At 36.4% G+C, this 14,733-nt stretch overlaps 1 protein-coding gene across 6 annotated transcripts in view; it reads right to left on the bottom strand.

Annotated features, from left to right (window-relative positions):
- KLHL13 (kelch like family member 13) overlaps positions 1 to 14,733 on the bottom strand; it is an 83,770-nt gene that overhangs the window by 13,275 nt on the left and 55,762 nt on the right. For all 6 annotated transcript variants that reach the window (XM_065643180.1, XM_065643182.1, XM_065643183.1 and 3 more), the window contains exons 3-5: positions 9,048 to 9,189; positions 6,658 to 6,790; positions 6,208 to 6,404 (exon numbers count right to left, since the gene is read on the bottom strand). In XM_065643180.1, coding sequence (XP_065499252.1) covers positions 6,208 to 6,404; positions 6,658 to 6,790; positions 9,048 to 9,189 — 472 coding nt within the window. The remainder of the gene's footprint in view (positions 1 to 6,207; positions 6,405 to 6,657; positions 6,791 to 9,047; positions 9,190 to 14,733) is intronic.

The following is a 14,733-nucleotide window of genomic DNA, read 5'->3' on the forward strand; positions in this document are numbered from 1 at the left end:
TGATTTACACATGAGCAAATAAATATTCAATGTGATGTATATATTCATGACTGCAAGGGGAGATCCAATGTATTCTTTATTTTGAGGAAAGAAATGAGACAAGTAAAAAGCAGATGGCATATATTAATTATGTCAAATACATTACACAATGATGATATATAGCAATTATGCAGCACTTAATCTTTGAAAAGCTCTGCAAACATCTTTGTAAGTAATATGTTGTGGAAAATGCAGTTAAGGGAGAAGTGATCAGCTCAAGGTTACAGAGAATAATACGAAAGTAGGTCTCACCAACAGACATTTTCTAACATTATTAAAATTGTATTGTCATAGTGCAGTCAAAGAGAATGGCACAGCTACCTCTCCAATGCCACATATTTCAGACTATTTATTAACAGCATTCAACCCCATGAATACATTAGAAATGAACAAAATTGGATCTTTAGTAAATCAAGGTGGTGCTCTTACAGAATATGTTCAAAATCAAATACATGGCATTGCCAAAAATAAGACAAAGGTAGTGATTTTTTTAACATACATTTAACTTTTTTTAAAAAGAATGAATCTGGGAGGATTTCCCCTGGAAATACCCAGCACATGAAATGCTTTAGCAATATGGACCATGCCCTAATTTCATCCAATACTTGAGCGACCCTATCTTGATAATCACATCTTTCACAGTGCTGCTGTATCTGCCTTTCTTACATCTTTGGCTCCTAAATTTCTGAGGTCACTTGTGATTCAAGGCAGAGGGAGGAAGACAGACAGGAGCGATGGGACATAATTTAAAGCAGGTCTCCAGTGAACCCAGTCAATTCATTTCAGCAAGCTCTTCGGTACACGTGCAAAGCAAGTCAATTTTCAAATGCTTCTTGCTGAGAACTGCAGCTTTTTTTTCTACTCAGTCCTTATTCTAACCCAAGCTTCTTTTACTCACCCCTTCTAGTCCCTCTGCATGTCCTACTCAATGTCGACAATTTCCACAACTTTGTGATTCTCATTATATTCGTAACGCCAGACGAATTTAAGCTTCCAAATCTCATGGTTATTTTTAAAAAGATTATAAAGATTGAGGACTATGACCTGATTGCAGCCTAAGAACCCAAAAACCTTCAAATGACCTTCTGGCCATGACAGAGATTACAAGATTTTAATACTGTATAACTCAATCTGATCATTGTCCTTTAATACTAGAAAATTGAAAAGTCTAATGAGTATGGGAACAGGAGATTTTTTTAATTCACTAGAAACTGATCTACGGTGCCCTAGAGTTAAGATCTGCAGTCACCCAAAATCTCCATCCACACATCTTCGTACAGTCAAATATTCCAAATCTTATTCTTCGTCGCCAGGAACTCTAATCTTGTAATCAGGTCCTATCTAGAAGACAAATGTGTGGCAGACTGTCAGGAGTTCTATTATAGAATATCTGTGCAATACATGCATGGAAATTATTTTTGTATTAGAAGAAAGACCACATTGTTTATATCAAAATACAACCACATCAGCTAGCAATGACCTATAAAACATCCTCTGATGCTTAAGAAACATTTTTTCTTCTTTTTACTGTTTTTGAGAGTCAGTATCAAACTAATTTCTGTACATTTCCTTTCAGGATTTTTAATTTACATAAATTAATTGCATAATTGCAGTAACAGCATACCTTAAATTAAGTAACTGAAACAGGACAGTCTTACTTCTGAAATTTCTTTCAAGCTGTATAATAAAAACAAAGCAATGGAAAAAATCACCCCTTAATGAACAGCTGGCTTACTGTATACCACAAAACTTAGCTCTTGCTATACAGTAATTGTATTTAAAAACTACATTGGAATATATTCCCTGGCATCAAACTACAGAGATGCAGCACTTCCTCCATATCAAGGTAAGCAGACAGAAAGGTACTATGGCACACAGAAAAGACATGCCTGAAGCCGAAAGGTCAAATCAAAAAAGGTCCAGATTATGTCCCATTGGCACATGGTGCTCAGGTTGCAACGAAGCATTTATAGGCCTATCACAGAATGTATGCCAGTTATCAAGTGCCCAGCATGCATCCAGTTGATGTATCATCATAACTATGTTACACCGTAAATCTATGCAGTTGAATGTGTTCCTGGAATGCTTACATTTGAGAAATTTATTGACACATTATATACTGTTAATGACTGATGATCGTGACATCAGCAGTTTCCAGTCACTCCCTAATTTTCTGAAAATTTGCCTTATACTGCCTTAATTAATCCACTGGAATTGTACTGCACTCAGGGTTGTTTTTTTTCATACTATCATTGCAAGCACTCCCCATTATGCTTATGAAACTGTGTACTTTGGCTTACTGACAAATTCCACCACTCACCTCACATGAGGGTACCATATTAAATATTTTATTAAAAGTTACTTTCATTGGCAAAAGTACTATTACCAGCTTTACTGTGCTCTAAGATAGCAATCAAGGTACCAAGCTAAATTATATTGCCAAGATTTCAGAGTCATAAAAATACATACTCTAAAGATTCTTAAGTCCTGAGCCAAAACATAATCCTTCAATACAAAAAAATACAACACAGTTATTTCTACTTAAATATTCAAAATTGGACAGCATTGAAGTACAACAATGTTGTTTAAACACTTAAGTACTTGAGAGTTACTCAAGTGTTGATTTTCAGAAAAAGTTTGACTTATGCTATGGTACTTATGAGAGGTGTGGAACCCGTTCTCTATGGAAATCAGTCAATCAGGAGCTCATCAACAAACAGAAGGAACTGCTACTTCTGGAAATCCCACTGAAGTGAATGGGAAGAATAGAAATATCACATGAAAATATAAGACTGGCTGTACAGTGAATCCAGTAACTAGTAAAGACACACAGAAAGAGCTACAAGCCATAACTGGTCAAACAGCTAAGCAACGCCATAAGTCGTCAAGAATTTTAAATAAACCCTATTTTACTTGGGCTTTGACTACTGAGCATAGCTGCTCATTCACATTGTAATTGCTCATTAGAAAGCTTAAGTTCCAGAAAATACTAAAAAGCTTTTCAAAAAAGAAAGGTAAAGCACCGCAGACTATTATTACAGCCTGAAAAACCAGATGCAAAAGCTCAAGTACTTTCTTGAGAAAGCAGTTGACAATTCTTTGAAATGTTGAAGCAATCACTTCCCCAAGCTCTGGTAAAAATGCAATTGACTATAAAATACTACAAAACTGGACACAGAACAAAATGATTGCAAGCATGAAAACCCTGGAGAACAACTCAGGAGAAGTAACATGCACAGAAAATCAAGTCCTCAAGCCCAGTACCACAAAATATTTAGGTATCTTTCTTTGGTTTCAATGACTGTCAGACGCTGAAGCACTCACCATGGTGTTTCAATGGGTCTAAGTTTACAAGAGCTTACATTCCCCTGAAATCCTCAATTTTTCTGTGGGGTCCCATATACAGAAGTCCAGAATTAACAGCACAGAAACTTAACCAGCTCAGAAAACAGACTCAATCGTACTCTCACACTAGAAAAGGTGAATTTCTGGTGCCTGGTAGAGCTGGCCCCAGCATTCTATCCCATGCTCCCACAAAACTGAGACCATTTTCCTCCATCCTCAGTTAACCAAGTTACTGTGACAAGATAGGACTTCCAAATATTAAGACCTCAATATTTGATAATTTGTTACAAAAATGCAAAGCACAGAACTACAGAAAGAATAAAATTTACTTATGTAGCTATATGAAAGCTACAGCCATGACATTAATTTTCAGTGGTTTAGAATGTTTTCTTTAATTACAGTATAACATCCCCTTCCCCATTACACTGTGATTTTCCCCTGAGTCTTGTAATTTACTTGGATAGGTTTCTCATCTTTCTCCATTTTGTACACTGCTGCTATTTTTACAAAAACACTGTTGTGCATTTTCTAACACTCACTACTCTGAAAAGATTTCCATGGAATTTTTATTAATTTTAATTACATTATAGCTCATTTAGATGTGAACATGGGAGTAGTCCAAGTCTATTGTATGGCTATAAATATTTAAAAGCAATACTAGAAGTAAGACTGGAAACATCTTTGGAAACATTCCAGTGCTTCTCTGGGAGTGTGTTCAGCTGCAGAGCAAAGATTATCAGGGCAATGGGATACTCGACAGGAGGGGTGTAAATGCAGAACAGACAAAAGAACATTTACCGGTCAGCTACAACATATACCACTCTTTGAAGGTCTCACCATTTTTTGCACAAATTAAGCTGTTACCTTAATCCTATGTTTTTCTTTGTAAATATTTCCAATACCCTCTTATGAAGTAACACAGTTACATTCTGCTTTACATGAACTGACTTCTATAATCTCTTTAACAATGGACTCCCTAGACAATTCAAAGACAATTAAGTATTTGTCTGGGAATGGCTGCATCAGCTCTCAGATGCTGCTCTCAGTCAGCTAATTTCAGCAGAAATAAGCTCAAGAATTGCTCAGAAAACTCACTTAAATTACAGAAATGCTCCTTCAAAAATGGAGCAAAACTAGTACAGTGGGAAGTAATCTTTGTAAAGCTAAGATACAGTAATTAACAAAAGAAAAAAAACCAACCCTTTTGCTAACCAACTCTGGTTCCTGTTCCAACAAATTCAAAAGTTTTTTCAAAAATTCTTTCTATAAGGATGCTGAGGATATAACTAGGCTAACAGCACAAACTTAGTTTTGTACTTTCTCTACATTTATACAATGAATAAGATTGCCTCCTTAGACATCAATCTAAATGAAAATATTTAAGAGAATCAATAAAATGAAGAGAATAAAGTCTTCCTGATTCTTTCAAAACGTAGCATCAAACAAGATGTTTCCTACTTGAACCAAAACGGTGACTGAGTCAACACTGTAAGTGAAGGAACCTTCAGAAAACAAGCATTTGAAACAATGAAAACGAGTCTTCCAAATAACGTGATTTAAGATAAAGAAGCTCTCGCCCTAAGAAAGCAAAACAAACAAGCAGCTGTTTTACCCAGAAAGGGGAAAGGACAACACGCTGTCCCTGGGCCTCCACACTTTCCCTGTGGAACAGTTTGCTGTTATTAGCAGCTCTGAGTCCTCTGGTTTGCATAAATCCTGGCACATGTCTTCGTTAGGGAGGTCACAATCCTAAGCTTGTACTCTGAGGATCAATTGGAATATCTGCTTCTTTATTTCTCATTTCAGACTATCAGCAAGCTGAATTCCACATAATATTATAATTCATGTAGAACATACTAGTTTCCCTGTTACAGGTAAAGTTAGATTTCTCTTAAGGTATAGAAGCAATTTACATTAACATCAGACAACCTCCAGGAAACCTTAGAAATAATGCTGAAGTGTCTCTCTAGGCACAACTGCTTTGACAGCACCGCTTGTAAAGCTCTCTCATTCTGCAGCCCCACAAAGTAGGTGCTCCTTATTGTTGGCAGGACAGAATTATATTAATACAAGACAGCAGGGCAAGACCTAGGAAAGGTATTGAAGCATCACGTGTTGGCATTGTTTATATACTGTGTTTAAGTTAGAAAACAGATAACTGCACTGTTTTAACTATAGAAATAAAGTGAACATAACTGACACATGCAAAATGCATGCAGTAAGTTGACTGTAACACTAGAATGAGTGCAGTCGTGCAGCGAGGCCCTGAAACCTCTGACATCTGAGATTTAAGATGTAAAGGATGTTCAAAAAAGAAAACCTCTGAAAAGCAACCCAAGGTGATCAAATGTGTACGTGAGCTATGCTTGATAAACAACAGGATTGAACAGAGGAGTATAAACCAAACACTTTTAACAAGAGGTTGGAGCCAGATAAATGAAAGAAGAGTTTTCATGTCACATCTCTTTCCTCACATGCCAGTAAGGAATTTTGGAACTATGATTATCATCGTTGCTGTCATCACGGCAGTACACTCTGGAATTAAAAGAATTTTAATGCACTATAACATTTATATCAAACTCAAGAGTGTACATAATACTTAGAAGAAAAAAAGATTTTCAAGAAAACTACAAAGCAAACTTCTCTGTGAATCCAAATTATGAATAACAGCATTTTAGACTTTGACTATTACATAGTCATTGTTCTTATAAGTAAATAAACAAAAAACCCAACAACAACAGAAAAAAACCCCACAAAACAAAAAACAAAAACTCATACCGAGGCCTTAAAAATTTAAAATGTGAAACAAGTAGTAAGTCTTACCCCAGAGATAAGAAACACTTTACAGAAGTCCAAAACAGGTAAAATCTGCAAAAAACTGGCAGCTTCCAGAGTGTCCTGAAGGTTGTCCATATTAAGGGAAAGTTTTGCAGTATAAATGAAATCAATGATCTTCTTCAGGCCTATTTTGTTCACACCATGAAGCTTAATGCACATTAAATCCTGTTCCTTCATTCCTCCTGAAAAAGACACGTAGGTAAGTTTATACGATCATTTTGACTGGGTTGAAATAATTTCATAAACTTACACAAAATTTAAATACAATTTTAATGTCTAATTTAAAAACCCATATGCAACAGTAGAGAGAGTACAACTCCATAGATTTGTTTGCAGTCCTGGGCTAATTCACACTTAATACTGAACATGTGTCTGAGTGTCCAAACGACGGCAATTTGGAGATAGCAGTGGGCATTACTTTAACAGAAGCCCCACCTGTGAACATCGCCTTGAAGTAATCACTTGCAGAAGCCATCATCGCTCTGTGAACAGGAAACACTTCATCACCATCTCCTGGAACAAGCGTCACATCACAAAGCAAACCTTCCACCCGCAGCTGGTCAAAACCCTGCAAGAAAAGCACCATGTGAAGCGTTCATTTGATCTGGGAGGAGAGTGGGAATCTCATTTCCCTTACGTAAATACTTATTTACTTTTATTTATATACATACTGTAGTTCCAAAACGTCACTAAGTTACTTGTCATCTTACAACCATTATCTCTAATATATTCAATGATAATTATTCACTGGAAAACAAGCAGAATAATTATTATTTTCCAGGAATGGCTGAAGAATGCAAACACTGGGCCTTAGTTTTATTCAGCTAATTAAGTTCTTTCCAGAAAGGAGTTTGTTTTGTAAGCTTGCGCTCCAGCAATTGCTCCAGGTAGGGTCTGAAATCTTTTTTGGACAAACCCTTTCTGGACACACATGCATTCTAGACATATTTCTGTCCCACACCAGCTTAAGTGCTTTGCAACCTAAGAGGCTGCAAAACATGGGGGCCTAAAAGAAAGGTGTCACCTGCTTCTATGATTATCAAATTTATTACTGAAGTTTACATGGCATCTTCCACTGAAGATATGCCTGGTCTGGGATGCTGGAAGATGGGTGGAATACTCGCCTCCTTCATGCACTGCAGAACAAAAACTCAAATATAAACCAACTTCCTTCAACCAGTCATGTCTGATGTTTTTCCAGTACTAACGAGAACATCTTTATAGTTTTAACATTTAGTCTTGGCATCAGCCCCCAAGGTTTAAAATATAAGTTATCTTAAAGAAAGGCTGCATTTTTAAAACTGCAAAGGTAAGTGGAAATGAACATTCAAATTTGTTGCACAGAGTGCAAATGAAAAGGTGAGTTATTAGCTCAAATAAACACCAGAAGCAAAACACAGGTTTATATAAAACTAATGCATTTCAATGCCTCAAACGACTTGTCTGTAGTTTCTACAAACAAGGCTTTTCAACTTTTTGCTCAAATTTTGAAGAAAAAAATTAAATGAGGGGGAAATGAGTTATGAACACTTTGCCCAGGATTCTCAGTATCACAATTTATTGTTATGTCCCCTGCCACATTAAAAGTATCTTTGCTACTAGTATACTGATGACCAGAGTATTTTTCTGACAAAATACAAACTGTGCAAGGCACAACTCTACATTTGGTGTTTTACAGTTTGTAAAACTCCTTCGCTGATGAACTTTTTGAGTACAAAATATACAATATAGTCAAGATACTCTTCACAGTCTAAGAGGTTTTCTTTTGGACGGTAACCAGTTTATATCCATGCCAGTAACCTCCATCTTGCATTGAGGGAAATCTTTCCATTAGCTGACTTTAGCTTTAACTAGAAAACCTACAGCAAGGGGACAACTCCAAGCACATCAAATAAACAGTCTCTATTACAATAAGTATAAAACCTAAAGAGACATAGAGAAAAATATTTAGAACAATTTAACTTGTTCCAAAATTTACAAATGATAGAGAGCTGTGCACAGATGCCTAAGCCTTAGAAACTAAAACAAAATAATCACTATGTTCTCTGAACAAAACAAAAAAAAATCTTTCTCATTTTTGTTCTTAAACTTAGGCAATCTATTTAAAAAGGCAGCAAATCAAAAAAAATAAATGTCAGCTCTCCAAGCAGTCATGCCACACAGAAATCATCTGTACTCCTACACAAGTCTGTGCTGGAGAGCAGCAAGAGTTATGGCAAGTTCTATGGTGTGTAAAAACTCCAGCAGAAACAAGAAGATAAAATTAATTCAGATCTAAATTCTTAAAAGCTTCATATAGAATAACGTTTTTATCCGTTCTACCATACGGTAGTGCCATATAGTCAGAGCCAGCACAGGGCGTTACACCAAAGCTGGCCGGGCTCTGCCACGGCAGGGACGCGAGGAGGGAGCGCAGGGTTCTCCTCGGTCACATCCCTCAGGCAGCTCTCACACAGGAGATGGTACTGGCGCTTGCCTAACGCAATGACATGATTATATTCAAGTGAGCTTCTTCGATAGAGCTGCCACTTCATCGTTTAAATGATATCACCTCTTAGAAATGCAGAGTAGACAGGGATGCAACCCAAAGAAAGGGCCATGTGTTTTTATGCAAGCTATTGCTACAAGTCAAACCTTTACCTCACAGGAAAAGGAGTTACAAGCCATACTTGCTTGTGGGCACTGTCGGCACAGCAGACTAACACAGATTTTTTTGAGGCTTTTTAGGAATTACTAGTCTGATAAAATCTATTGAGTGGAGGCATTGTTTAGAGCAGCCAAAATGTTCAGTACAGATCGACACTGACACAAGAACATTTAATTACCTGTAATACCACAGAACTGTGAGTATTGCTGGTGAAAAATCTTGTGGTCCCTGTCTTAGAAGACTGTAGATGGGCAGAGACGCCCATATCGCTGCTACCAAGAGATACTTTCATATGAGGATCCTCCTCTTCCACCAGAGATCTAAGGAGAATAGAACAAAGAAACCTTAAGACCAAACTCATTTCCATTCGGTGCTCTTGTGTATTAAACCCACAGTCTTCTGGGATGAAATGTAACAGCGTAGATGCTATAGGTCAAAAATCAGCAGGTGACAGAACCGGTCCTTAGCGGTCCCCTTCAGATAATCTAAGAAAGTGAAGGTTTAACAGCCCCTAAAACAATGTAATTTCAAAAACATGGTTTTGGCTAATAAATCTTTCCTTCCACTCCCTGATTAAGACACTTGCACATTCTTTTATTTCTATGTGTGCCTCCAGCACTTGCAAGAGTTTCATTCAGTTTTCAGAATCAAACATCTTACCAGATGGCCAAGGAAAGCCAAAAGATTGAAACTAAGTGTAATATTAAAGTTCAGTAACTTCGTTCTTATGGCTTATAATATCTTGCTCAAGTGTGAAATATACATAGTGGAATTTCGAGCTGTAACTGTAAGCTACATTCATAAACAACTAGAAGAACCCCTTAGGACAAGATATCAAAGAGTTTGCCTCTGCAGGCAACCACTTCATAATCAAGATTTGTTAGTGTGAACTCAATACTTATGTTTTTGACTCCAAGCAATTCCTGCCCACATCTAGACAGGAAGGGCTAATTTTAGGCAGAATTGTTGAAGAATTATTGCACTATTATTAGCCTTCCATGTTAATCTTGAGATGTAAATTAGGTTTACATAAAGAGATATGCATATGAGAGTCTAACTACCCTAGCCTGTAATTATTGTAAAATGTAAATAAATTTCATCTCCAGAATTATTAACAATAACTAGTTCCTGTAATTTCCGTGATCTAATATACTACCTATTAGCATGCATAGATGTATAAAGCATATGTACACAATATTAATTAGCAAACATAAGCTGTTAATCCACAGATGAGGACATCTTTAGTATTAACAGACTCCACGTTTCATAAAAAGATCCATAGCACTTTGACATAATTGCTGCAAATCTTGCATACAGAAAGTCTTCCAAATTTTAAACGTGCAGGTAAAAACATTGGCCTCCAAGCTAGTTTCAGAAATTACTTTAAGTGACAAGAATGTGCTTAAGTTCCCCTCTACCCGAGTTTTGACTGGGATCACTACGTAAGGACAAATGTGGAATTTGCAGATGGAAAAAAAAATTCATAATTTTTTTAAAAAGTTATTTCTTAAAAAAAAAAATTTACCCTCTCTTTCTTTGGGTACATGGACACTACAGAGCAATTTCTGAAACTCATGCATTACTCTGAGAGCACTGATGTACCTTGTTCAAACCCATGAGTACATAAGGTCAGCTATGAAAACATATTCAAAACAAATTCACCATTTAACAGTGTACATGGGTTTGAAACAGTGAGATTTTTATGCATGCAGACATAACAACAGATTGTAGGAACAAGAATACATCTGAACAGCTTTGGCTTCTAATGTAGCAACCCAATAATCTGACATTTGAAAAAAATTAACAAATGTGGATGTACTGCAGCATGCAAGAATTGTGTCATTTTTGAAACAGAATTGTTTTATAAAATAAATGCAGAGTGTAATTTAAATCAAGTTTTACAGGGTGTACCTTAGAAAAGTGTTCTCCAAAATATCTTTGGCATCCATCAAATACATACAATGATGTACTACAGCAGCAAAGCAGTTGCTAGGTCATGACCCAAAATATTTTTGTTGATTTTGTTCTAGGGTATTTTGCATTGAGGGGTGTGTGGTTTTGTTTTAGTTTTAATATAATCACATCAAGGAAAGAGTCTAACAATTTCAAAGGACATTCATTCTCTAAATTTGTACATGTCTTTCTAAGAAGAATTAGAAAATAATGTGTGGAGATTTGTAAGCGTGGGTGGGAAGGAACCACAGATCCAACTAGAATGAATCTGACTGCATTTGCTCTTGAAATATATTCCTGAAATGTCAGATCAGATAGCCATTATATGAAGGGGATTTTTTAAAGACTTCTTCTAAACACAGAAGAAAATAGAAGATGTACACATCAGTTAAAATCATTAGGAAAAGAAAAGAACAAGGAAGCCAACCTTCTTGGGTGTTCCGTATGGACGTTTTAGCATGTTTGCCATATATACCATGCTACTTTATTTCCCAACAGCCAGCATACTTCATAAATTTTATAAATCAAGGCAAAGACCTTGACCATGATTCATTTATTCCAAGAATGGCAGTGATGATGGAAACACTTTTCTCAACAGGCCACATTATATAAAATTTGCCAAGCTTTGTCCTGAGAGGTCCCCTGTAGCACAAGATGCCTTGTTACAACTGCACAGCCAAAAGAGAGGATATGATGTATTTCAAAATACTTGTAATACTTACAAGTACATGTTCAACATGCCAGGTGTGGCTATAAGCAGTTATTTCCCCTACTTGATTTTTCAATACACAATGGGCAGCTGTTTAATACCTATATCGCACATACAAACTCAGCAGCTCACAATTTGATGCTATTCTGCAAGAGATTTTCACTGTTTCTTTTCAACGTTTGCTGCGATATATGCCCAGGAACTTGTGTATGTAAATTAGACATGAAAAATTTACAAACTTCCATACTATAAAAATCCACCAGAATATAAACGTTACAGTTCTAGACTCAAACATTAACTTGGCTGCATATGACTCCATGAGAATAAATTCAGAGATAACCAAGTGAAAACGCAACAGCTCTTGCGCGCTATGTTCATATCAATACATGAAGAAACAGCAAAACCCAAGCACTATATCATATACAATGAGAGTGATTTCAAACTGCCCTGCAACAAAATTTTAAGCTATTCAGGATAGAACTTCTGTTTGGGGGACTGTAAAGTGAACATTCAGAAATAACTTTGCCATTCACGCCCAGAACAGAGGGGTAACACGCTTCATATCTGACTACATTCCCAACAAAAACACAGTAAGTTCATCTGCCTTGTTTGGGCACTTACCAAAGGTGTTATTTACATTCATTAACATAGGTCTGCTGAGCACTATAATTAATTAGATAATAATGAATGTAAACATATTGATTTTTTCACTTTACTGTAAGTACAGTATATCACAATTAAGCATACTACAAAATAAGAAAGCTAATTCATTTTGTAATTAATTTTATTGTTCTGATCAACAAAAATAATTACACAAGAAGTTCAGCAGTAGCACTTTTAGCCATGTTCTAAAAAAAAAGGCAAACCTGGAGGAGACAGCTGAAACTACAACAACGTGTAGTGATAATTCACAAAGAGTAGCTCTAAATGGGGATATTAACACCACTTTCAGTGCATACACTTGGTCTGGAGGGAGCCGAACATTATAATGTTAAGAACAAGGGAATGTTGGAGTTTAATGTGAAATGAATATTAACATTGCAATAGCCAAGCAGAGGAGCTGCCTGACTCTTTCTCCAACCTCTGGGAAGAGGCAGCTCAGAGAAAGGCACCGGGGGTTCATTAATTGCCATCACCAGAACAAGCTGCCAATCAGAATTTTCCTTCTAAACATATGCTGATTCTTTCAAGTACAGCATAGTTTTTTTTCCCAGCAAATGTGCTTTTCTCATGACTCCAAGCTAATCCTCCAATACTTCCAATTGGAATTTTTATAGTGGTGAAATATGGAGCGTGCATTATATAGATATTATATATTTTCATTTCCTAACTTCCTGTCAATTTTGAAGGAAGATAACTTTGCTGTTTATCATTTAAAAAAAAAAGTTTTCTTTCTGTAGATGATAGCCCACTAGATTCGCATTCATTTATTTTCTAAGATTTTTAACCTTGTTGATCTACTAAAAGGTACCCGAACACCCTCTTTGACAATCTGTGCAATCAGCAATTACTTTAGAACTAGAAAGACAACCATAAGCCAGATGTTGAGCTATTAAAAAAAAGGCAATAGTTCAAGGGTCTTGCCAAGCTAATGTGAAGCTACACTAACTTTTGGGGTTTCAATTGGGTTTGGGGTTTGGTTTTTGTTTTGTTGGTTGGTTGGTTTTTTTTCATAGCACAGATGAACAATAGCTAAGAACTACCCTCGTGGAGAAAATAAGATTTGAAACTGGAACAATTCAGTAGTATTATTTAATATTACATTGATTTGAAAGATACACATTCAGGGGCTTTTAAATATTATCAGGTATATAATTCCCTAAATTGTGTCACAATGCAGGATAAAATACAGTGGGGTAACAACAAGAACAGTTGACTTCTGTTAACGAAAAGAAGATTGGAAATCATGTCAGTTGGCCTTCATGAGTGTCTAGGTTCAACTGCACAAAGAGAAGTGGCACGAGTAAATATCCAGACTGACACAAATATTAAGGACCTTAGTATTCCGGGAGAATGCTAAATAAGCAATTTGAAAACAGACTGACCCAAGCATTGACAGGAGTTCTGTCCGTTACTGCTCCCAACTCCATAAGCAACTTCTCTAGATTATTTGCAGTGAATTATGGAAACTGTGTGAACTGACTTTAAAGGAGAAGCTGAAATACGTATAAAGCAGAAGAGCCACTAACCCTGTGACCAGGAGAGGACACGAGACCCTGAGTCAGACCCAGAACCTGAGCCTTACCCACTCAATCCTCAGCTGAAGGATTGACAAACATCGCTTTCCCCAGCTCTGGCATAATTGCCATTTGTACCTTCCTTCAAAATACGCTTTAAGCACCGGAACTTTCCAACAAATGCTGACAAATATTTTTGAACTGGCGTGAAATACAACATGATCCACAAATTGCTTTCTAAAGCACTTAGTAAATATTAACCTGTTAAAACAGTTCAGAGGCATCTAGGTGACCCAGGATAAGCAGGGATCTGTGCAAATAAGGCAGGTTTTACTATCAACTAAAATATTCAAGGATGGCATTGCCGTTTTGTATAGCGTTCAGTGGCAGGAATCAAATAAAACAATATTCTGTTATGATGTTTTCTTCAGAAGTACTTGAACTCATTCTAATGCAACAGAAACAAGGCAACTATTAATTTAATTGATAATTTGTTCATTTATATCGGTAAACCATTGATCTGTTTGAAATTGTCAGAGCATAGTGCAGTCTTTTAAAACAAAGTAAGGAGATCAGCCTACAGCTACAGATATTTTAGAGTGCATGTTCTCTGATTTATTTAAAACCCACAGACTTTACATAACTCAGTACAAGCTTGCCAAAGCCATACTGGCCAGACAGTGAATTCTTAATTTGGTAAAGCTCAATGGTTTGTTTTTGAAAGGATTATAACCTTATTTTCTCTGTCAAATTACTGTCCAATGAACCATGACTGCAAGTGTTCTGGCCACCAGTGAATGGCATCTTCAGCAATCACTCCTGGCAGGTACCAGTACTCTGGTATTTATCAGCACACAAAAAAAACAGATTTCAAATTCATATTAAGATACTGTTATCAGAAGACAAACCTTTACTATTTTATGATCTATCAAAAAAAAGGTAGTATATTACAGGGTTGCCCTACGCATGCATGTATTTTGCTAATGAACCTATTCATGAGAAGGCCAGTGAAATACAATGAAACG

The sequence above is a fragment of the Caloenas nicobarica genome, chromosome 12 (genome assembly GCF_036013445.1).
Source record: "Caloenas nicobarica isolate bCalNic1 chromosome 12, bCalNic1.hap1, whole genome shotgun sequence".
NCBI lineage: Eukaryota > Metazoa > Chordata > Aves > Columbiformes > Columbidae > Caloenas > Caloenas nicobarica.